The sequence below is a fragment of the Akebia trifoliata genome, chromosome 8 (assembly GCF_017979445.1).
Source record: "Akebia trifoliata isolate Shusen 1 chromosome 8, ASM1797944v1, whole genome shotgun sequence".
NCBI classification, from domain to species: Eukaryota; Viridiplantae; Streptophyta; class Magnoliopsida; order Ranunculales; family Lardizabalaceae; genus Akebia; species Akebia trifoliata.
This window is the reverse complement of record NC_141382.1, coordinates 41332501-41359343: the sequence shown is the minus strand read 5'-3', so window position 1 is coordinate 41359343 and position 26843 is coordinate 41332501. Positions and strand designations below refer to the sequence as shown.

The 26843-nt window shown below is 36.7% G+C and overlaps 1 protein-coding gene across 1 annotated transcript; it reads right to left on the bottom strand.

Moving 5' to 3' along the window:
* Nucleotides 1-26843, bottom strand: LOC147396862 (uncharacterized). The gene is made up of 11 exons (XM_086452137.1): nucleotides 26705-26843; nucleotides 25941-26002; nucleotides 14428-14564; nucleotides 11831-11889; nucleotides 10977-11000; nucleotides 6996-7078; nucleotides 6828-6892; nucleotides 5970-6019; nucleotides 4374-4475; nucleotides 1637-1696; nucleotides 1-424 (listed from the first exon to the last, which is right to left on the bottom strand). The coding sequence occupies exons 1-11, from the start codon at nucleotides 26705-26707 to the stop codon at nucleotides 314-316; spliced, it is 756 nt and encodes a 251-aa protein (XP_086308263.1). The 5' UTR covers nucleotides 26708-26843; the 3' UTR covers nucleotides 1-313.

Here is a 26843-nt window from a genome sequence, read left to right as displayed (position 1 = left end):
TAAAGAAGGTTGAAAACATTGAGATCTCACACAGTTCTTATTGCAATATGTTATTAAGTATAGGAATAAGAACCTACATTCTCTCTATCAGCAATAATGTTAACTACAACCAAGCAAATGGACCTTATAAAGTTCATTGTTTTATTATAACTTTTTTTTTTTTTTTTTTTTTTCATTTTTGATGATAACCAAACCAAAGTTTTAGAAACAAAGAAGCATTTAGGTAGTTCTGAGAGGGATAATTGGCGAAGCACATCTCAAATCACAACGCAGAAAGAGAAGGTGAGCCAGTATCAATCTTGGGATAACTATTTTAGCCACTCCTTTGGGTGATGCCGTTCTCCGCACAGTATTCAACAAATTCGTCAATCAGGTAAGGCCATGCACCCTGTGCATCGTAGTTTGATAAAGATGGATCCACAGTCTGAATGAACAAAAACATGAAAAACATCAATAATGCCTTGTGTGATCATGTGCTTGGTGTCCAATCATGAACACATCTAAGTGCCAATGTGTTGAGGCTTCCAAGGATCCAAATAATTAAAGTTTGCCAAAGATACTGATCTAGAAATGATGAAATTTGCTTTCTGAAGAACATATTTAAATCAATAAATGCAAACTTTTTTTTTTTTTTTTTAAAGAGGGAAAAGATTTAACAATAATTGACTATGTGATCAGAATACAGGAAACTGCTGGAGTGTATTTGCATCAGCGCAAACACTGGATCACAGCATCCACATTGTTAGAATCAACAACGTTTCATATACTGCTTTCTGGGACAAAACATAAGTCCCTTAACGTTAATATAACTAGTGGGGAGCATGAATGAGCAGCTCAAGCAATGGCAATGCTTAATGATTATATAATAAGAATTTTTAATATAATAATAGGAAATAATAAGATTTAAATCTATACTAAAATCAAGACACTTGGGGCATCATGGGAAATTTCCAAGTTAACACAAATAATAATCTAATATTTAAAACAATTTTATAATGGGTATCATTGGAAAGATCTCAGCAAGAAGAATATTCCGGTACTATTTTTTATGCAAATCGATTTAGGGTCGTTCTTGTAATATTGTATAATAGATGGTTACTATCAAACTTATACATTTGAGGAGACTTGGTGTAAATAGACATCCTTTGCTCAAACGAAATGAGTTTTTGAAAATTTCTATTTGAATAAAATCCTCTGCTTTGTCAGAAAAAAACTATTCGCAATCAATCAACAGAATCAATCAAATGTGTGTGTGTGTGTGTGTGTGTGCGTGTGTGTGAGAGAGAGAGAGAATTACATCATGAGAAGATACATTAAAATAAAAAAGAAGAAATTGCACTGCAAAGGTTGACAGAGAAAGAGCATAAATTAATGCAGAAAAAAAAAGTGATAATTCCCAGCAAATTAAATTGTCATGATAGAAACGTTAATGTTGGCAACTGTTTTTCTCATCTAGGAGCATCTATTTCTGAAAATTCACTCAAGTCAAGGGACCTATGGACCTGTAATGCATATATGTAAATATGTGCAAGAAAGCTCATGATTGATAGATGCAAGGAATCATAAACAGAATATGAAGTGAGTATCTTGTGTGTGCAAGAACATCGCAAATGCATGCATATGGTTCATATCTTACCCTAGAAAATTCCAATAGTTGAGCCCAAGTGTCCCTTGAGATTGCTTTGTTATGCCGGACCTAAAATTAGACAACGCAAGCAAATTAATAAAATAACAATACTAAGGACAGCAATGTAGTAACCACACTGCTCCAAAAAAGAAAGCAAATTAATACAGTGCATGAGATTCACCGTATCATCACCAATGTGTATCCCTACACTATTCAACAAAGGCAGGATGATAGATTAGGTGAGTTAGCTTTCAGTTAGTATTTTTCTAAATAGAATTCTCTCCTATTAGCTACATTCATTAGGATTTCTGGCTAATTAGGCTCGTGTGATTATCTATTAAAACCCATTCAGATTCAAGTCACCATTTGTCACTGATGTGGATGTTGAGTCCTATTGCAGTAATTTTCGGGATCAGAATCCCATTGGTGACAATTATTTGTTCACAGGAAGGCTTCAAATGAACACCCTTAATCATTGCTTAGCCATGAATCATTAAGGAAGTTGAGTCTAAACTCCTTAATAAGACTTTGGTTTATATGTTATTTACCCAAACCTTGTCACTTCACAACATAACTCAATACTTTTTTATGGGTAAGCTGGACTTGAATCCACGACCTCAAAGCTGCTTTGCAATGTGTCAAACCAACTGAGCTATGGGTCTAAGCCGAGACATAACTCATACATAAGACCCATTGTTCAGAACATTCCCACAAACATAAGTTCATAGAGTGCCAAAGTCATTTCCCCAAGCCCAATCATGCCTCTGTTGTACATTTGACTGAACATGCTCCCTCCGAAAAAATAGGTGGTCTTCACTGCATTCCGTCTCCCTAGTGCTTCGAGCATGCCAACCACCTTTTTTACTCTACAACACAAGGATTTGCCCACCAAATCCTATTCTCCAATCAGGTCAAACCTATGACGTAGCCTACATCCTATTGTAGAATGTGGGGAGCACGTATGGCTCGTTAGAACCTGGGCACCTCAATGATGCATACCGATCTCTGTTCTGCAGCTACACAATGTGAATTAATAAGAGTCTTTTCTTTTTCTTCTTTTCTGCTCTCCCTCTGTGTATGTATATTCTCTGTTCTATATATCCTCTAATTCTCATATTTGTTTTGCTGTCACATCATTACATATGTGGCTAGAAATTCAAATAAGAAAGATCTTTGTACATATACCCAGCCAAAAAATAAGTATAAAATATTCCTACTAAAAGCAGTGTAAAATGTCTATGTTACAGGCTCACAGCCACCAATTTAAACTGACTGTCACTACTCATAACATAAAGTGCAACCAAGTACTATGTGTTCTTTATATAATTTGATCTGGAGTCAAAATTTTGCATGCAGAATTGGTTAGTTTTAGATTACTTCTATTACTAATGCTTCCAATTACCAGTAAATCTGAGTAAAGTTTCATATGAAATTGATATTCATACTCCTTGTGTATGCCATTTCAACCGAATAATTTTGAATTGTATACATCGGTGTGGTTTGGTGCCTACTTATAGCAATTGATGCATTGAATACTTTAGCATGATTATAATCCATCTTATTTTTACATGATATGATTGTCAAATGACTAAAATCTATCTTTCATTATTTAGTTATTTTTAGATTTTTATAGTTCCAGACTACTTAAAGACTTATCATTAAATTTAAATTTATTGTGCCTTGGCTCACTCAGGCGTGTCCCCCAAGCGCCATGAGGCCTTAATGCCTTGCACCCTTAACTACTTTGATCATTGCCTCAGCCACAAGCATCCATCCCTCGCCTTAAGTACCTTCTGGGATACCTAGTATGCTTGATCTAGAGCAAAGCCCCCTGTCAAACATGGATACCTACAAGAGGCTTCCTCTTTCATTAGTTTTCATTAGTTCTCTTTTCCACCAAGAACACCTTCCAACCTTCCCTCAGTTTCCTGATATATTATTGGCTGTAGTATCTACAAGCTTCTTCAAAGACACTCAGAAGCCACGAAAAACCTTCAACCCATATAGCTACCTTCATTCAGAAACCAACCCACATCATCATCCCTAATAGAGAATAAAATTTCCTTGGAAACAAATTTCCAGATATGGAATAAAATTTGGCAATGGGCAAGCACCACTAGATGAGACTTATAATTACCCTCCCTCTTGATACAAATGGAAAGACTGGCCTTGAGAACAAGGCTTAATCCTTCCGTGATACTACGAGGAATTGATGGAGAACTGTAAAAATAGGTATCATGTAACTTCATGGAGATTGGTTTATCACATAAAGCATCTTCTAAATTTCAAATATACAAGTGGGACCAAGCACAGGGTCATCATAATCAAACTTGGGTGTGAGTGATAATGATTAATCTATCAATATGGTAATCAAAGAAGATAATCATATCAGATTAGTTATATTGGAAGCTCGTATCTTTCCAATAAAGCTCGACAAAGAATCCAAGAATGATACATTCTAAGAGAGGCAATAATCCCAAGTTAGATCCCACAATGCTAATTGTACTGTAAACCTGCATTGAATAAAAATAATATTATCTGTAACTTAAAACGAAATTCTTATATGAATACCAAGTTGAGATCGAATGGCAGGGGTAGTAATGCTGTCTATAAGAACTTTTTTGCTAGATAAAGAGAATATTATATATCAAAAGATGCCAAGGAGGCCAGCAAGAACAAGACAAACAAAAATGAAAAAGCACCGAAAAATGAAAGGAAAACAGAAGAAACTAACAACCCCCGATACCTGTAAGAACTGGCACCAGTGATCAACCAAAGGCCAGTGCTTTTCAGCATATAGTAACTGCCACATTCCGATAGCTGTATCCAGAGCCAAAGATTTCTGGCCCTACAGTTAATCAACTAACATCAGCACCTGCAAGTTATGAAGATATCTACAAGTCGAAAATTCAATTAAAATGCAAAAAAAATTTGAGGTGACTTGTCTGGTGACCTGAAATCGTATATTCATTGCAGTTAGAAAAAAACTAAGCATCTGAAACCGTAGCAAATATTATGGACACTTAGATTTTAATGAATTTGATACCGAACCATCTGTAGAATAAATAATAAATTCCCTCTCTAACAGCCCATACCCACCAAAGGTTACTCATTACTCCGAATCATACTACCCTCAGAATATTCCCCTCAAGGGACATGAATGGTGATAAACCATCCATTTAAATCAACATAGACATTTATTCAAAAGTTTTTTAATTTTTTATTATAGAGAAATACAATCTAGATTGAGTGCAATTGGTGCATAACTTAAAATGTGGAACCATGTCTGGATCCTGATGGTATTCAGACTAGTTTGATATTAATGTATAACCAACAACCAAGAGGGAAGAAATTTACTACACCAGTCAAAGGAAGAAAAAGCTTATGATAAGAGAGTCAAGCACACGTCAAGTATCTAAAAGTCATTCTTATGTAAGATTTCGATATACATCATGTTTCAAATTCCAAGATACTACAATTTCACTAGTAATACTACAAGTTTTACTTAGTTAAATAGCTTCCAATCCTAGATATCCAACTTTTTGTAAAATATATCATAGAAAACCCATAATGCACATGTATTTAAACTTAACCAATTGATAAAAATGGTTTAAAGTCAGAATTCAGAAAAGTAAGAGATATAACAGCTGGCTAATATTATTATTTTTTTATAAGTAACAGCTGGCTAATATGCTCAATATATCTGATTTTTGCCTCACCTATAATACAATGTCTAGGAGTGGAGGTATTGTTTTGGTAAAAGTTACACTAGAAATCAATTTCTGCATAAAAATCCTGACATAGATCAGCACTTAGATGCGGGAAACAGATGAGGGAGACTACATGTGTGCAAGAATAGAGGAGCAGCTGTTCTAAACCAATGTTAATTGAATTCTTCTAGGAAGTGAGAGGGGGAGCCAGATTTCATAACAGGAAAGAAACAAGGAGTGGCACCCAAGGAAGAATGTTCCTGCAACTCGGGACCAGTAAAGCCAAATGTACAAATCCTTGAACTATATTAACAGAGAAGACCATTCCGAGCCAAGGTTAAAAACTCCATTGATCCCGAATCCAAACAATCACCCATGTGAATGTGTTGGCATGGATCGGCTGAGTAGATCTGACTCAAACTTGACTTAGTCTTGACACACACTCTACTCGCCTAAACTGGATTTAGCTTGGCCTTTGGGATCACTGGGATCTGCTGATCCAACTCAAGTTCAGCACCTCCTAAGTTGCCCCTATTTCTTATTTCAGTGAAACTCAAATCTACAAAATTTTCAGATATTATCAAAGAAAAAATGAACGGTTATAAAGATATTAGCTCATAAAATGCACATACCTTTTCTTTAGCCCAGCCAAAGGCGAAGTTGTATATCTCACGGAACTTTTCTGGGGACAAGCATTCAAGGCACAGAAACATCAATTCATCAACAGAATCACCTAACTTCCACCTATGACCTCTAAAATGTTTTTTTTTTTTTTTGGATACATGGATATCTAAAATTTTGATCCAATCAAGCTTTAAAAGTTTTGGTTTTTCTGAACCAAGATATTAGATATTCACTTTAAACCATTAGATTTTAGTCTTTTTTTATATTGATACATGGGTATCCAGACATGGTCCAACTAATTCCATGGACACGCCCGTCACCACTTCCAGCACATGCCTTTGTGTACCTGGCCTCTTTAAAGCACCAGGGTGTTGGGCAAACAAGAAGTTCTTAATCACAAATAAATGAAAAGCTGTTTTTTAAGTGTGTAAATGGAAGTTAATATTAAGAGTCATATTTTTCACATCAATATGCATTAGAAATGCTTTGAAACATTCTGAGACAAATATAGGCACAAAACAATGCATTTGATACATATATAATGTTGTAAAGTCTTTTTTTATTTGATTGAATGGATCTTAAAAGATACCAGACTTGTTTAATAATTAATTAGTATTGAAACATTGCATTTAATACGTTTCAGGAAATATTCCTAAATGTTCTAAAATATATCGAAACATTGGAGTACATCCCAAAATTCCTTAACGAAACGAATGGTGAATCATGGATCCATTCTTTTTGGGTAGCGTAATTCCAAGATTCTCATTAAACTCCAACTTGTAAACTTTTCACAGTGATATGATGTACTAAACGATTTTGCTTGAATGCCAAATATTTTGTGCGTCCTGGAAATAATTTAAACTTACGTTCATCTTTTAGTTCAGAGCGCATAAATTGTATTTTTTCACAGAACTTCTCAAGTGAATCTACCCTGCCAACAAAATATGTAGATTTTCAGGAAATTGGTCCATCGTAAGAGTTTCTAACACAATGGAATTATATCTCATAAACCAACACAGTTAATTAATATCTACCCCAGTGCTTGCAATCCACCTATAAACTCCTGCTTGGAAAATTCACACATGGTAGCAGCTTTCATATGCCAGGACACAACCAACTGTGGTGGAGCAAAAAAATGATGTAATTAAGAACCTTCAGCCAAATCATAAGCTTTTGACTAAACTCATTTGAAAACTTCCTATCTAACAAAATCATAATCATAAATGCAATGGAGAATACAATTTTCATAATATAAATTTTGAACAAATAATTTTATAAATTTTGAACAAGTAATGTTAAATAACTACAAATCTACCAATATTCTTAGCAACGGATAGAGCTTGTTGCTTGGTAGAATGTTCTTACTAAACAAGTAATTTCAATATTATGGCATGCTTTACTGCCTCACCAAGGTGGCACCTTCACACATCTGAGATTTATAAAACAAAATAGAAGGAACAACTGGATTAGGTGGACAATTGACTTGTGACGACATCCAAAACCTTGGATTACTAGTTTTGAATTGTTGTTTTTTGTTCCATTAGAATAGAATTTTAGCAATGGTTAGAGCTGCTTGCCTGGTTGAATATTCTTTACTACACAAGAAGTAGTTTTATCTTACGTCCCTTTAATAGAAGTTGGTGGACCATTTGACTTATGACCCCAATATAAACCCTGGATTACTGATTTTGCCTTTTTTACCCTTTTCAAGTTCGAATAAAAAAAAAATTAGCAAGGCTTAAGGGTTTAGGCTAGTTTAAGATTGTTGTGACTCTGATTTGAAGTAGGAATTTAAAGTCATCTATTCAAAAATGTTCTTTAATACCCAGCAAGGAGCGTTTTGTAGTAAGTTCTATTTTGAGCCAAGTTACATTATAGGAAAGTCTTTCAAGTCAGAGAGTAATGAAAAGTAGTAGAAGGTATTGATCTTGGAATGTAGTACCAATATGAAAAAATAACCTTTAATATAGCTGGTTTAATAAGTTAAGGTTTGGGTCCAAGTAGGAATGGCTAGGAGATGTTGCTAAAAACATTTTAAATAGAATGAACACTGTTAAGAATCTCAAACTCGAGATATGTATTGGTAAGTTGAAAGAGAAACACAAACACCTGAGAATACATTGTAAAAGATGAGACAATGGCGAGAGGAACGAAGACAAGGTAACAAAAAGCCAAGAAAATCCCCAGAGTATTACGTTAGTCATCCAAAAATAGAAAGGCCCACCCAAGACAAACTGAGACGATAAGTTTAAACCTTGAGAAGTAACAAGAAGCTTTTTTATGATACAGTGTGCTGCACTTGAAGTACTGGTTGCTCTCTATTGTGATGTTGATTCCCCAAATCTAAGGCATCATTCTATTCTGCTTCACTGAAATAAGTTTCTGTTATGTGTTGATACCTGAAGAAGCTTCTTCAAATCTGTGAGCATAGACTCGTATCAACATCTATAATTCTTCTTTGATTTCAGTCTTCATTTTTGTTCTTACACTCTTCCATTCATTTCTTTTACAGTTGCTTTTACATTCTTCAATAACATCTATCATTCATCCTTCCTCGAAGCCTTAAAACCCATGTTTTACAAACCCTACTTCATTTATGTTAAAACTTAGACCTTAAAATACACTTTCAGCACCTATCTGAAAGATTACAACATCTTTTCTTCAACTTAGCCTTAAACTCATTTTCACTTGCAATATTTCCCTACTGTCCTATACCAGGATGTCATTGATCAATTCTTAGAATGAGTGATGGATCAACTTTATATTTATTCACATGCTCAGAAGCGCCAATGAGTTAGTTGACTAACTGGCTTCAATAGGAAATAGAGAAAGATTTTGTATTGGAACCCTCCCTTTATCTTTGCACTTTTTTATTCTCAGTTTTAATTCGTATCATAAGCAGAAGAAAAGAAAGAGACGAGTGCATCAAAAGGATGACTCCAGGATGATAAGTTCAGTTCTCTGAAAACAATTTCTACAATCATGAAACTTTTTACCCAACAGACGAAGCAGAATAACGTCCAGAGTCCTCCAAGGTTCCTACCAAACAAAGATATTCAGTCTTCAAGTTGAAGGTTCTAGTGAATCCACCTTGGGATGGATAGAACAGAGCAATTCAGAGTTTACAACCCAATATAATACAAATAATTCCTTAGAAGTACATTATGTCTCTACCTCTGAAGCATTAGCTTTAAAAATAAAGGGAGCACTTCCAGGTGAAAATGAAGGCGTCACTTCCAAGTGAGAAGAAAAAAACCAAGGTTGTATGAAGGTGTTGGCTGATCAGCTTTTAAATCACATGCTGAACGTGAGGTTGACAGTGGGACTGTCTTTAGAAAGGGAGGGGAGTGAAATAAAAGCTATGCTTAATGTGGCATTCGAAAGCAGCAAGGAACGTAGATGGTGCATGAAAAGAGTGGTGGCTCACTGGCCAAATGCTGATGGGTATGCTAATATGCTCCCAGTCAGGAAGGTTCGGACCCATCTCTCAATGGGACCGATGAGGTTGCAAGTCAGAGCTTCAGGATCATGAGACCAATTCTTGGTGGTTCCTTGGAAATGACCCTAATAAGGCCCAAAAGAAGAGCCCTAGGCTGGTTAAGTAAGTGCAAGAGCTGCAACAGGACTTCATTAAGCCCCCCCTGAAATCCACGTATTCAAGGAGGGTTGGGTTCCCTTCGCTGACAAATGACAATTAAAATCTTTAGAGGAGGGATGAGAGTGATTAGAGATCTTTGGGGGGGGACAGTCAAAAGGTTGGAGCTTCCGTCCGTCTATTAGTTCTTCGGGGGTATTGTTGTCAAGTGGAACAAGAAATTCCTTGATGTTGAGGATGATCTCATTGGCACCTTCTCTGTCCCAGTCCTATGCAATGTAGTTGGGGAAGATTGTTAGTGGATTTTCTCTGGTGTGTGTGGCACAGAGAGTGGTTGCATTTCTGGGAGGAGTTGGATGATGTTTATGGCCAGTGGGGTACCATGGTGCCTTGACGGGGACTTTAATGCCATCCGTTCTTGTTTGAGAAGATTGGGGGGTCTAGAGCGACTTCTCGTATGAGGAGATATGGTTGAGTTTGTAAAACAGAATGATCTGTTGGATCTTCAGTCATGTAGTAAGAGATTTACTTGGTCTAATCATCAAGAGTCTCCAATTATTAATAAGCTAGACCAGTTCCTGGTTTCTTCAGAATGGGAGGAGCACTTTAAGAATACTCTTCAGGAATCAATTCCTAACCCAGCTTCAGACCATTTCCCTACTTGGTTGGTGTTGGGGGTGTGTAAAAGGCGCTCATCTCTCTTCACTTTGAGAATACATGGTTGTTACATCAGAACCTTAAGGTGTTGATTCATTCTTAGTGGAATGAGTTGTCCTCAATGGGAGGACGGGGTGCTATTTAAAAACAAGTTGAAGGCAATGAAAGAAAATCTTAAGAAGTGGAATAAGGAATCCTTTGGTTCTGTTGATGTGCAATTGAAGGAGTTAATGGGGGAAAATGAGGTCCCAAACAGAAATGAGGATCAAACGACTTAAATAAGGGGATAATAGTACGAGATTTTTTAATCGAATGGCTAGTCATAATAACCAGGTGAACTTTATCTCCGAGCTGAGGATCAATGGGGTTTGGAAAGTTGGGGAGGAAGAGTTGGTCCAAGAGATGGAGGAATGGACTTCTATAAAGACTTGTATACAGAAGATTTTTCATCAAGACCCTTGCTCAAACACCTTCAGGAGCTCTAAAGGTTTAAGGCAACCTTTCTTGTTCTTGGTGATCATGGAAGCTATTGGAAGGATGTTGTCAAAAGCAGTAGTATAAGATGGGGTACGCTTTGTATCTTGGCCGTAAATTAAGTGTGTTTTATTTTCTTTTCTCTTGTATTCCAGGTTTGGTCATTTCAACCTCCCTTTTTTTCAATAAAATTTTACCCATCAAGAAAATGTAATCTAAATAGTCTGTACATGCCCAAATAATCCATAGATAGAGAAAAAGTACAGATGGGAAAAAGTAATGCACATACCATAACAATATCTTGGGGGTCCACCTGCCAAAAGTCATTATATGTCAGCTATTGTAAAAATATGCAAGAGAACAGAGAAGTACTAAATGTGCAGATATACACCAGCTAATTTATTATAGGCCACATAACAAAGATTTTTTTTTTTTTTGATAGGTTCCATGTGACAAAGATAGGGACACCAAATTTTTGTTTGAAAAGAGGATTCAACACGTGTTTTGAACGTAAGCACAACTAGGGCTTAAAATGGGTCGGATTTTATCCAAAAATTCGAGTGATTCAAATCCGAATTTAGCGGGTTTGGCTCCTTCAGGTATATCCAAATTAAAAAAGGGGTCAGATATGGGTTGATGTCCCTTGACCCAAGTTGGATACGGATCCATCCCTATTCCACCTAGATCCAAATGATATATTACTTTGTAGGTTATATTTATATTTTTCAGGGTACTTTTTTTGGCCTAAGGCCTCCGTCAATAAAGGAAGGGGTCTTGAGTTCAAGTCACACCTTTAGTGATTTTTATTAAAATAACCTTGCAAGGTTTGAAATTATCCAACCCGAATCAATTAATTCGGTCAGGTCGGATCCGGAAATGGGTTTGGTAAAAATAAAAAGGTTCAGATATGGTTTTAGCTATAGTAGGATCTGAGTCGGATCTGGATATGGATCCGAATAAAATTCGGTTATGGATAAACTCATATCTGGCCCAAACCTGGCCCGTTTTAAGCCCTAAGCACAACATGGTCTTCTGACACAGCAGATTCAACAAAAACAGAGTGTCCTTACTACATAGATTTTATGTATCTGGCAATTTCAAAAAGTCGAAAACATTGTATAAACAACATCGGAGACAAGCTACCTGAAGATCATTGCAAAGAAGAGTGATGCCATCAGCCATAATCATATCAACATAAGGATCTGAACAAGATTGATAGATATATTAGAATCTGGAATGTGAAGCGGAAAAAAAAACATATTTATAGAGAATAAACATTGTGGATTATTAAAGCATCTTGTGAATATAGTCTGAAAGGAACTTCAAAATAGTCAGACAATGGTGAAGAACAGGGTTCAATAAATCTCAGCATGGCTTACATGAGATAAAGGTTATCACGAACTTAAGAGGTTTTAAATATTCTTTTGAGAATCAATTATAAAATTTAAATAAATAAAAAAGATTCTTCAAAGAACCTTTATTGATGAATGGAAAGGTTTTAAACGTTCTCTAGATAACCTTTTCTTCATGAATGTAAACTTTCATCATAGCTCCTAGAATTCTGTAGAAATGGTGTCTTCGATAGAAACCACTCATGGATTATTGGGGGTCCTAAATAGAGATGGTTCTTCCATTGATAATTTTGCTTCCTATGAAGGCACTATTGCAAACCGTGGTGAGAACGCTATGTCAGCATATGCTACTCCTTGATCTGAAATCCTTCTTCACTCAATCGAACATCACTCAATTATAAAGGACCAATCAAGTGCGATAAGAAATAAAGCATTAAACACCACATCTTTATGATGACTGTTTAAAACATTCACATCAGATCTATAAAAAGAAATCTGTAGGCACAGATTGAATTGAGACATGCAAAGTTAACATTTCTCTATAATACAAAATTCTCTAATTCTTTCTTCTTACTTCTATTCTCTGGTATCTAATCTGTTTGAATTATCACGGCAATTCTCCATCTTTACAAGATGATGAATTGTGATTAAGAGACTGGACTCGTTGGATCCTTGAAACGCCTCATTGAAAACCCTTTTGCTAAATTGTGTTTTTTTTAACTTGAGTACGAAGCAAATAACTTTCAAAGAAATTGATCTTGTGCCTCGAGTTCAATGTCTATTGTTTTCTTTTCATATCGTATTCTTGAAATGGGAAAGTAGGAGAATGTCTGAGATGCAGAGTTAAGCAAGGAAAAAAATCAGCATAAGCGTCTAACAAATCTTTTAGGTGTAAAATGTAGATGAAGGCTTTGCTGACAAGGAAAGCCAAGACAAAGACAAATGGTGCAAGCAGATGGCTTAGGTGAGCCCAACTTCTGGCTAAACCGAGTCAATGGTCGTTCGATCATCATTCTATAGAGAGGTAGATAGGAAAGTAGTAAGCTTGGAGAGAGGATAAGGGAGAGATCGAAAGAGCATTAGAGAGTAACGTGATATGTTTCAATGATGGTTCCTGCTTTGGAACCCCAGATTCATAAAGACAAAGGGTGTGATATGTCTAGAATATAATGCATCAAATGAAACCATGTCATAGGAAGAGCTAAGTTCAGCAGCAGGCCCCTGCTGACATGCCATACAATTGGTTGGGATCGTATAAATCCGTTATAGAATTGGCCAAAATAGGACATCCACTACCTGTGTTGATGACACAACCTACCTAGTCAGTTTGGTAGGCGGCCGATGTTGTAGTGCCTCCCTCAGCCAATCTGACCAAGACCTCCACACTCATCTTATGTCCCCATCAAATGTCCATTAGGAGTGGCACCAAGCAGGGTGGCCTTATCAGCTAATGTTTTTGTTAACCCCCCCCCCCCCCCCTTAATAATAGAACTAAATACCTTAGGCAACCATTGACAGGTGTTGCATTTAGGCACCAAGCAAAGGCCTACACATACGGAGCTGCCTAAGACGCCAGAAAATGACCATGTGGGAGCCAAAGCATTGCCACATGGGCACCAAGTAGGAATTGTGGATGCAAGCCTGGTTGCGGGACCTCGTGTCACCCCATGTTTGCACCAACCACAAGTAGTCCCCTACGAGATGAGGGAGTGGATATTGTTCCCTTGGTTGGAAAAATCGGTGTAAACCAATGTTTTGGTGGGGCCATCCTGTCGACTTTTGATTGTGTAATACTCGGCCGATTTTTCCCTACGGCTTAGTGCACCATAAGATGGATGTCACCTAGTGCAAAGGTACCATTGGAACAACTCCACCAGGAGGCATATTGGTGCCATAGGGTGGCCTTCGCAAGGAGACAAGATAGTGCTACAGGAGCGGCCCTCACAGTAAACTGTAGTCACCCTAAGGCAGAATGGTTTTCAAATTGTTTAATGGCACCCTTGAAGCCATATTGCAAGCCTAATAAAGCATAAGAACACCCCATGAATGTGGGCCTCTTAAGAACATGAATTCTACCATTTGAGCCTCAGACATCACCATAGTTCAGGCACATCTGCAGGTGAGTGCCTCGTATATTAACTTGGAGAACAAGCATTTCCAGCAGTCTACTTTCCAAAACTAGGTTTCTGTAGTCTTACTCCACAGAAAACAATAAAGCACAATGCATCAATATGCCACAGCTAATGAGTGCAGCGTGACCTTACCAATGGATGGCCATTTAAAATCAGTAATTGAATGTCAATTAATACAATAAAGAACACCGAGGTCCACAAATAAAACTTAGTACAAAATATAAAATTTAAAATAATAATAAAGATATAAACCTGCCTTTATATCTATGGTAAAGCTCTTCAAGATGTCTAGAATTAGTAGCTGCTTTAATTTGTGGCTGGCTGTAGAATATGTCAAAAGATCCTTCAAGATGCCAATCACCCGCTTTCAACGCCTGAAGAGCAACTTTTTCACTGTGCAAGGAGAAGAAATATTGTTCTCATACTTACAAAAATATATATATATTGTTCTCATAATTATAAATAAAATATATATAGGGAAATGTTCAGCACCAAACATTTTGGCAAAACATTTTTCAAAACATGGGTTAGAAGTTTTGGAATGGGCTGATTTTTGGTGAGGATGATCTCTACGGTGAGGAGATCATCATCACCAAAAATCAGCCCAGTCCAAAACTTCTAACCCCATCAAAAATGGTTTACAAAAAATGGACGGTCCACGATTTTTCAACTCGTAAACATGGGGCTAGAAGTTTTGGAATGGGCTGATTTTTGGTGAGGATCATCTCCTCACCTTAGAGATCATCCTCACCAAAAATCAGTCCATTCCAAAACTTCTAACCCATGTAGGACAAAAATGGTTGGCTAAAATGTTGGCCAAAATGTTTGGTGCTGAACGGGACCCATATATATATATGTTCTCATATATATACAATTGCAAGGCAAGGAATACATGTACATAATAACTTGACCATGTTTCCTGTATGAATAATAATAGACAAGGGTTTAGATAGTTTGCTGGGAAAACCAGGGTGAAAATCAATTCCCTAGGAAAATGTGCTTTTCCAGAAAACGAACATAGCCTAAAATCTCAAGCAACAACAAAATAGTTGAAAAATATCCAAGATGCTTATACAAATATAACAATAAGAGGTCATAGATTAACACTTTTTGAAATCAATGTGACTATCAAAATTAACAAGACTTTTGTCACAAGAACCAATCTAGAAATGAAGCCAAACTAAAACGATTGCACCATTTATTTTGCACCAATGTCTCAAATCACTAAGGTGAGATGCGAGGCAGTCAACTCACCAATGCCTTCAAGCGTAAGCTTCAAGAGATAAGGCGTAAACCTCACATGCATGAAATATTTAAAAAATAATAATATACATGCAAATAATTAATATTGAAAAACACAAAAATAGGTCAGCCACCAAATATTTCCAGATTTCAAATCCAAATAATTGAATTCCACATTTTAATTCCCTACATAAACAATATACAAAATATTATTATATTATATTTCAGCAAGAAAGAAATATTTATACTCTAATAATTGAAATTTTTCAGTAAATAATCATATTATATATATATATACATATAGGGTCCCGTTCAGCACCCTAAGCTTTACCACACATTTTAACAAACGTGTTTTGTCTTACATGGGTTAGAAGTTTTGGAATGGGCTGATTTTTGGTGAGGATGATCTCTATGGTGAGGAGATCATCCTCACCAAAAATCAGCTCATTCCAAAACTTCTAACCCCATCAAAAATGGTTTACAAAAAATGGACGGTCCACGATTTTTCAACGTGTAAACATGGGGCTAAACATTTCAGAATGGGCTGACTTTTGGGGAGGATGATCTTCTAATCATAGAGATCATCCTCACCAAAAATCAGCCCATTCCAAAACTTCTAACCCATGTAGGACAAAAAACGTTTGTTAAAGTGTGTGGTAAAACTTAGGGTGCTGAACATTTCCCATATATATATATATTGCAAAAATACAAATAAATATCGTTATTTCAGAAGAATTGTAGAAAGATAATTGTCAAGTCTCATAATGAGAGCTTGGCAGATATTTATAATAACTAATGTGTGAATGGATATAAATGGCCTTACATAGAAATAAATATAAAAATCATAATAAACTACATTATTTCCAATGGTCCCCCTCAAGCTGGGGCAAATATATCAACCAAACCCAACTTGACAAAGTGAGAATTAGCGACAGATGGACCAATAGACTTCGTAAGCATGTCGGCAGGATGATATGAAGAAGGCACAAATACTATTTGAAGAGCACCAGATTGAACTTTTTCCCTAAGAAAGTGGACATCAACCTCTATATGCTTAGTTCTCTTGTGAAAAATAGAGTCAGAAGCAAGCATGATAGCAGACTTGTTGTCGTAGAACAATGTGGAGGAACTAGAGACAAGAAATCCCAGCTACGACAATAAAGACTGAAGCCAAATAAGCTCACATGTGTCAAGGGCCATAGCTTGATACTCAACTTCAACAGAAAAACGAGAACCACACTTTGTTTCTTACTTTTCCACGAAATCAGGTTACTACCATGAAAAGTGCAGAAACCAAAGGTAGATCTCCTATCTGTAAAAGAATCAGCATAGTCAACATCAATGAAGCATGACAAATGAAGTTGAGCAGTTCACGAGTAGAAAAGCCCAAGACTAGGATGCAACTTCAAATAGCAAAGAATGCGATAAACGACGTTAAGATGAGAAGTGCGAGGAGCATGCATGAACTAACTGACTACACTAACCGCAAAGGTCAAATCCGGTCTAGTATTAATCAGATAAATCAGACGGCCTACGAGTCTTTGATAACAAGAAGGATCAGATAATAAATCACCATATTCTGCATGAAGGCAATAATTCTGATCCATAGGAGAAAAAACAGGACAACAACCAAGCATACCAGTATCCTGAAGAAGATCCAATATGTATTTGCGTTGAGATAACGAAATACCACAATGAAAGCGAGCCATTTCTATTCCTAAGAAGCACTTGAGAGGATCCACATCCTTAACCTCAAAGGCACGACTCAATAGCACCTTTATCCTATCAATCCACTAGGTATCATCTCCAATCAGGATAATATCATCCACATAAACCAGAGCAATGGCGCAACGACCATCCAATCCTCGACGAACGAAGCAAGTATGATCTGAATGGCATTTGAAGAACTCCATAGATAAAATAATGTTAGAAAAACACTGAAACCAGGCTAACGGAGATTGCTTTAGACCATACAGAGATTTGAGAAGACGACATATTTTCCCATAATACTCCTCCTGAAGAAGAAATCTAGGAGAAGGTCCATATAGATAACCTCAATCAGATCACTATTCAGAAAGGCATTCTTCACATCGAGTTGGTGAAGAAACCACGAGTGACATGCATCTAAAGAGATAAGAAGGCAAACAGTAGAAAGTTTAGTTACAAGAGCAAATGTAGCACCAAAATCCGTTCTTGAAATCTGCATAAATCCCTTAGCAACTAGACGAGCCTTGTATCAATCAATAGTGTCATCTACCAGATACTTGACATTGAAAACCCATTTACAACCAACAGTCCACTCCCCAGAAGGAAGGGAAACAAACTCTCAGGTATGATTCTTCTGCAAAGCATCCATCTCAGTAATCATGGTTGCAGCCCACTAAGGATCTTGTAAAGCCTCTGAAACAGATCGAGGAACTCTAATAGAAGCAATAGCAACAAGGTAAACATGATAAGAATGAGAAAGTCCCTGATAGGAAACAAACTGAACAATAGGATGATCAGTAACACACCCCTACTTATCTTTGCGAAGTGTAAAAGGTAAGTGAGAGTTAGAAACAAATGGGATAAGAGTAGGGGTAAGAGATAATATACCTAAGTCCAAGGAGGAGATTGGCAAGGTTAGAGAGGGGTGAGGGCTAGGGCAAGGGCGACTAGAATAACCTTTAGTGTTGCCAAAGTTGGATCGAAGACCGGAGAAGGCAACACTATAGGATAAGGAACATAAGAAGGGTCCTGCAAAGAAAAAGAGTTGCAAAGAAAATGTGGCATGAAAGTAGGGAACATTTTCAAAAAAATGTAACATAAATAGAATGTATGACACGATGAGAAATAGGATCATAACAACGATTCCCCTTTGACATGGATGAGTAGCCCAAGAAAGCACGTTGAATGGCTTTGTCATATAATTTCATGCGATTAGGGGTACGGTCCTGAACAAAGCAAGTGCACCCAAAAACTCTAGGTGTAATCGGAAAGAAGGTGTTATCAGAGCAAAGAACATGAAAAGGCACGTATCCCCCTAATGTGCGACTCAGAACACGGTTAAGAAGAAAAATCGCAGTGAGGACCGTCATGTTCAATATAACTTAGGAACATGCATACCTCGAAGAAGGCAGCGGACAATGTTCCTAAGGTGGCGGTTCTTGCATTCTGCCACCCTGTTCTGCTTAGGGGTGTAGGGACAGGTCAACTGGTGAAGCATACCATGCTCATGAGGTGAGAGCGAATCCCATCAGAAATATATTTACCTCCATTATCAGACCGAAGAATGTTGTACTGGGTCTGAATCATTTTAAGAAAATTAACAAAAATAGGAAGCACTTCAAACCTACATTGCATCAAGTAGACCCAAGTACAATGAGAATAGTCATCGATAAATGTGATATAATACCGATGACCATTAAAAACAATAATAGGGGAAGGCCCCCCATACATCAAAATGAACTAAATCAAATATAGTGTTAAACCGATGCATGCAAGGGATATATGAAGTACGAGTATGTTTAGAGAGCTCACATACAAAACACTGAAACTTATGCCCACTACAAGAATTTTTTAAAGCAGGAAATAAAGAACGTAAGTGCTAAAAATTAATATGCCCTAAGCGAGCATGCCACAAATCTAAAGATGAAGAAGAAAAAGTACGACTCCCAGAAGAGGATAACACAGAGGTCGGAGCAACAGTATGCGGAGATCCAAATAGATACAGTCCATCCCTCTCATAACCCTTGCCAAAAATCTTTCTCGAAGTCGGGTCCTGAAAAGTACAGTGAGTAGAAAAAAAAGTCACTGAGCAATTTAGAGATTTGGTAAGACTACTCACAGACAGAAACTTAAGAGATAGATGAGGAACATAGAACACAAAGTCAAAAGAAATACCAGATGATAAGGGGATGGTACCCTTGTTGTGAATAAATGTAAGGAACCCATCAACAAGGCAAACCTCCCTATGAGTATCAGAAAAAATAGATGAAGTGAAATTGCTAGACTCACCGATCATGTGAGCAGAGGCTCTAGAATCAATAACCCATGTCAGGGAAGCTGGACCAGATTAGGTGACATGAAATGCAGAAGATATACCTGAGGCCATAGTCGAAGATGAGCGAGTACGGATCTAATTAAGAACAAAAGTGACAATCTAGGTTTGAAGCAACTGTAAATCAATAGTTCTAGGGGTGATAGTGGTGGGAATAAGTGAGGAATCCACAATAACAGCACGGAGATCAGAATGCTCCAACGAAGAAGTGGTAGTACAACTCAACAAAAGAGGATAGAACGGAAAGTATTAGATCTTCGCATGGACTGTCCTCCCACAAAGACTACAAATAAAACCACTCCCTCAACTACGACTACGGACCCCTCGGCCACAACGAGTAGTAATAGTACCTAAAAACCATCCAGATTTGCCTCCACTTGCCAAATAGTCTCACGAACCGAGACCGAAATTGATGCGATATCATAACTCTCAACGACAAATGGATAAAAAGAATACCAATAACCAAATTAACATACACTTAGGGTGCGAGAACCCAAACTTGAGACTTTGGCTTAAAGGGAGATATCTTCTCGAAATTACCACAAAATAGCTCCCTTGTTGCTGTCATGGGGGGCAAAAAAGGTGTCAAGTTGTTGTTGTAGTCCCTGACACAATCCTAGTTGTCGTTGTCGATCACCATCTAGCAAACCACCCAATAACAGATTGAAGGCCTCCACACAACACTGGTTGCTGTCACAAGTCACCCAACAGCACCTTGTTGTTGTCGCAGGCCACAAAACACCACCCTAGTGGCTATCGAAGAGATCTACACAGCACTAGTTGATGCCGCAGATCACCCAACAACACCATGTTGTTGTCGCAGGCCACACAATAGCTATCATAGGCAGAAAGTTGACTGGGTTGCTATTGAAGGGCTTCACATCAACTTTGGGGTGTCGTAAACACCAACACAGCAATCTGTTGTTGTAAGCCCTCAAATCAAGCTGGACTATTGTTGCAGGGCTTCAGGGAACCCTGTATTAATGTCGCAAATATTCACACCGCAATCTGCTACTGTTGTAGGGCTTTACGTAGCCCCCAGAACTCTACTATTGCTATCGTATGTCCCCAAACAATGCTAGCTGCTGTTGTATGACCCCAAACCAAGCTAGTTGCTGTCGTGGATGCTAATACAGCAAGTTGTTGCTATCGTGGGTAAAAAAAATATAGTAGTCTGCTGTTGTTGTGGGCCAATGACACCTCCATGGTGATTGTTGTTGTCATGGATGCCAAAGGAAAACTACTAAGGTGTTGTTGCACTCACCTACACAGCACACTATGACTATCATAGGTCACAGACAAAACCCTATCGAATAGCAGCAAGGGTAAGAGAAAAAACCCTATTGAAGGGCACAAAAATCATAACGCAAAATCGCAACATGTGAAAAAAAGATAAAATCCCAATCGCAACATGTGATCAAGGGAAGATGAGAAAATAAGAAAAAAAAGCCCCAAAGGGGAGACCTTCCAATGAAGTCCCTACTAGGTTATTAGGTCTCAAGAATCTATGATTGTTGATGAAGGGAAGAAGAAGAAGAGAAGGATGTAAGAGACTTCAAGGTCCCACGAACCAGAAAGAGGAACTCGAAGGGGGTCGATGGGTTTCTCTAGGCTCTAATACCAAGAAAAATTGTAGAAAGATAATCATCAAGTCTCATAATGAGAGTTCGGCAGATATTTACAATAACTAATGTGTGAATGGACATACATGCCCTTACATAGAAATAAATAGAAAACTCATAATAAACTACATTATTTCCAATAATTTCGCTAACTTACACATAATATTCGTTGGGATTTTCAAAGAATTTTCAAAATAGTATAAATTAATTCTAAGGGAAATTTTTTGAACAAAAACATGTATAAGCTTTCATATAGAGTCTAACATTAAATTATTTAACAAAGGTATAGTTGTTACAAACTAACTTACAAATTGGAAGATATGGGTCTTTAAAAAATCCAAACAAAACTAAGGAGATGAATCAAATTGGTCTCAGCCAATTACGCTTGAGCCAAATCAGGGCCTCTTTTTGGACCTTAATATCGAAATTGGACTCATTTTGAGCCAATAGACTTTGGGCTTACTTGTAGTACCCATAAGCCATAGTGGTGGAATCTTTTCATAATTGGGTGTAGATTGGAAAAGCAAAGGTGGAGCAGAATTGGGCAAGCGCACTACTCAAAAGACTATGGACTTAGCATACAAAATCAACTCAATTTGGGCCAAATGAGAAGAGTTGCTCCATAATTTTAATGGATTGGTAATCATCAAGCAAGCATAACTACATAGGATGGCCTTAGGAAGAAGTGAATGGGCCTTGGTTAAAGCAGAAGACAATTTATTCTTTTCTTTTTTTTCAATAAGTGGGCTGGACCAAAAGCTTGAAATTAGACGATGTAGTTTCCTCGATGAACGACTAGAGAAACGTGGGCGACATCGGTGGGGTTTTCATAAACATCTGTGTTCTTTCGACAATTGGCTACACAGCATTGTGCAAAAAAGTCTAAGAAGTTCCAGTGGCGAACAAGAGTTTGAAAAGAGAATTAGACAACTAAGGAGGATAAATCGAACATGGAGGCCACTACCCTTAAACAAAACTCAATGAGAAACACGTTTAAAAGGGGAAGGCATAGGTAATGGGAAATATGGAGCAGCCACAACCAGAATTAGAGAAAGAGAATGGACCAAATATGGATGAAAAATTATAAATAAATAAAAAGGGTTAAAACAGTTAGTATTGTTTCTAATGAAACAAATCACTTCGGAGTATAGAGAGGTCAAGGAGAAACAAATGCCACATGAGAACAAGGCAAGACATGATTATGTTTAGCTTAGTGTCTTTTTTCCCTCTCTTTCTTCTTCATCTTCTTCATTTTTTTCAATTTGAAGTGAATAACTGGATAGATTAATCTCCAATGAGATTCTTATTAAATAGAGAAGGGAATTAATACAGGTGGTTACATACTTACATAACTCCTCTAACTACATGAATTAATCCTAGATAAGATAATTTGATGCATCTCAATGTACCTTAATATATTACAACGTAACTAATACTCTAACACCCACGATCACATGTTTCTTTGAGTAAGAAATGTATGATTGATTATATAATTTCAATGTATTTTTTGTCAAAGAACATCCATCATGCTATTGATGATCATCGTCTGTCTATGAATCTATCACTGTCGTGTCCCGCTCATCATGGAGTATGTCGGAGTCAATGGTCACTAGATTAGATCTAGTTATGATCTCCCCCAAGAACATTCACTTGAACCGTGTGGATGGATCAAGTGCATCTTCCATACACCGCAAGATAGGTGAATGATGCATCTAAAACTCATTCTAATTGTCCCAACTAAAGACTTAAAACCTTTTTTTTTTAAACCAATTGTATCGGTGAAGATCCAATCCATTTCCAATGCACTACAGTTGGGTCCATTCTCATCGATGCTATTCAACCCAGTCCAAAAATACATGACCTTAACGGATTTGATCAAGTCACACAGTTCAATCGAATGTTCTTCGAAGATATCATAACTAGGTTTGATCTAGTCATCACCAACTCCGACAGACTCCATGATGAACGGGACATCATAATGATGGATTCATAAATAGATGATGACCACAAATAACACGATGGGCGTTCTTAGGCAAAAGATACATTGAAATTATTTAATCAATTGTACTTCCTTTTTCAAAAAACCGTGCAACTGTGAGAGGGTGTTAGACTATTAATTATGTTGCAATATATTAAGGTAGACTGAGATGCACCAAATCATCTTATCTAGGTTTAGATCAAGTAGTTTGGATAGTTAGTCAGTTATGTAACTACTTATAATTAACTTCTCAATTTAATAAGAAACTCACTAGAGGTCAAACTATTTATGTTAATCTGTTTTGTAATTTTTCATGGTATTAGCACCATTGCCATTTGCAGAACTTTCGAATTTGCATGTGCTTATTTCCGACAACGATAGCAACATTGTCACTAAAACAAAAATTACTTTTTATTTTATTTTTTTTATTTTTTTTACTTTTTTTATGGGCAAGTTGGACTTAAATCCACGACCTCAAAGTTGTTTTGCAATGTGTCAAACCAATCGAGCTATGGGTATAAGCCCAAAATTGCATTTTAATTCCTGTCTTCTTATAAGCATTTTATCAAACATGTTGTTTTCATGTTCACACATCAAATATCTTCAAAACCAACTAAAACCTGGCTCTCTCATTGTATTTCACAAATCAAGATCTTTGGTAAAAAAAAAGATCTGATTTACAACCCCATTCAATTAATCTCCATCATGATCTCATAGTCACTCCTCAAAGTGGTGTCCAGATCAATCACCATCTGCAAGTGTACCATTATGGTCACCATCCATCTTCAACACCATCATGTCAAGATTGTCCATGCTCATTGATTGGTCACTAATATTCATCGTTGAGGAACAAAACCTTCTACCATCTTTCTCACCCCAACTATGTTCACATGCTGCCATGTCTTTCCAACCCATCTAGTCATTGTTCATCACAAACAGCAGCTCTTATGGGCTTGATCAGTCAATAAAAATCAGAGGATCTAATCTGCAACTCTATCCTCCAACATCGTACCTATGAAATCTCCCTCACCATTGATCTATTTTGTCACATTCATCTTGCATTAGGTTATTTTTCAAACTCTCATATTAATATTTGGTGGTTCTTTGCGAACGAAAACCCTACCAACTTTTGTTTGGTTGTTTGGTGGAAGTAACACATATTCTAATACTCTAATAATATCAGAACTTCTAGTGAAAGAAGGATTGGGATCTTTTGAAAGGGCTCAAAAATAGCGAAACTTTTGTCCCTCACCACCCAATGTGAAATTGAAGTATTTTTTAAAAAGTCGCCCAATGGGAATTCAACATAGAGAATGGCCCATCAATTAGTAACCATTTTCCCAAGGAGAAGGTACACACAAATTGTTTGAACATTCAACCATTTCTTAAAACGTGCCCATGGTTTGCCAATTTATATAACTGCGAGTTCATTGAACACTAATGCATATAGGAGATATATTCCCTAATCTCGTTTCTCCTTTCTTATTCTTCTCTTTCCTCATTTTGAAAGTTTATGTTTACCAACCCAAAAGGTTAAAGTAACCCCCGAGTCATGACTTAAATAAAATAAAAAACCATTAAAGGCATATAGTAACAAGATTATTTAAATTCTAAAACAACCTAGATTCTCTTAAAATCCATTTGAATTAAGAAATAACAAACCTTAATAAGCAAAAAACCATTTGAGTAATATGAACTAATGTGGTATTATCATATTTATTAACATTTTTTTATATGTAGATATATTAACATTTAATTTGAAAAACCAAAATTATTTATAAAGAAATAGGAAAAGTTGAGAGTAAAATTCAAAGTCCAAGCATATTTATAACGAAGAGTCATAATCATAATACCGGCACTAAAATGGTCGTGGATCATATCAATTTAAGTCACACATGTATGTGACAGTTATTTTAGGACAAGTACAATGTTTCTAATATGTTTTCTTAATTTATCAAATAATATGTATTGTACATCAGATTTATTATAAATTAGAAAAAAAAAATGTTCACTATAATAATGGTTAAAGATGCCCAAGATCCACCACTATTACCCTTGTTATTTTCATTATTAGATCTTTGAGGCCAAAAGGTGTCAGTGCTACCAATCAACAAAATAAAATATTGGAAGGGATATATCTTGGGAGTCAATTGGATATAGAGGGGCATTGATATCATTTCGCAGAACCTGTGATGCATGGAAAGAGGTATGGTGTCTAATTTGATGAACCCCCCCCCCAAAAAAAAAAGGATTTGTGGACTTTGGATGATAAAATAGATAACATAGAACAAAGCAATTATGTTATATAATAACAAAGATAATAATGGGCCATATACCTAGGTTCTACTGAGGAACTCTTCCGTATGTTAGAAGCTTTCTTATTAGTGGACTAAAAGGGGGAGGGGTGAGCTTCGCGAGGCTCCACTCTCTTTACACTACATAACACCATTGTGGGGGGGAGGGGGGGCTTGTTCCACGAAGCTCCACAAGCTCATAGATATAGGGGGGCAAAGAAAACTATACATATATTTAATATTACATTTTCTACAAAGAAATTTTCAAGTGAAGACTGGTAGAAGTCAATAAATGTTATCTTGCAATAAGGAAAGTAAATAACTCAAATGAAAAAAAATTAAAAAGTGTGGCACTATAGTCGTGGAGTATCGGAATCCAAGATGTGTCAGACATAGGTACTCCACCCTATTAGAAGAATCCATGCAACACTGCATGGAGCCAATAGTCGTGCAGATTCTATCACAATATCTCTGTTGTAAAAGCTTCTATTTACAAAGGGATTTATATTCTCTAATTTCTTCTCTAATTTCTTCTTTAATTCCTTTCTCATCGTCTAAAAGACGAAAAATCCGGAGTCCAACTGGAATGCATACCTCGCTCCAGTTATTGCGATAAATTGCTGAACTTTGTCGCGTTGCCCTCTACCCAATTTATGCTGTCAATCAAATAGCCCTCAGTTAATTAATTTTCTCAATTAATTGGATATCACCCATAAGGTTTCAAAAATAACACTTGAACCCAATGCATGTTTTTCATACCAAAGAAAATGCTCACTGATAAAATAAAACTGACTGAAATCCAAAATAAGAAACCATAAAAACTCGGCACACAATAGAGACAACAATTTTATTTTATTTATGAAAAAAAATCCTAAAAAATAAGGCTGTGCTTGTTCACTTCGCTGGAAGATGGTAGCTTTTAAGAGTTGTTTTACACAAAAAATTGACCTTTTGGGGAGGAAATGGAGATCCTAACGGACCCTCCCAAAAAAATTCAAAATTTATACTTTCAACAACAATTTTGAGTTAAACAAATGAACCGTAATTTCCCCCCATGCATAATCAGAAAAAGAGAACACTCAGGATCACAAAAATGGGTTTGAATTTCGAAATTTCACAACTTTAACTCTAGAATTATCAATCATCACTAGTTCAAAAGAGAACAAACTTTAATCTACGCTCTTGAACAACAAAATAAATAAATCCCAAAAAAATTAAGATTAAACGAAATAATTAAGTAAGAAATCGATAAACACGATTAAAGTGAATCAAAATTACAATTTTGCATGAATTAAGAAACAAAGAACAGTGATCTAATTGGAGATTTGAAGGTGGAGAAATTTCTCGAAACTACTGACCATTTTCAGTTCCTTGGATTTTAGGGTTACGAAATTTGTTGCGTCTTCTCACTCTCTTCGCTGCCTCTCTTTTTCACCTAAAACCTCAAGACAGTGGTCGACGGCTTTTCAGCGGTATATAGCGCCTCTGTTTTTAACT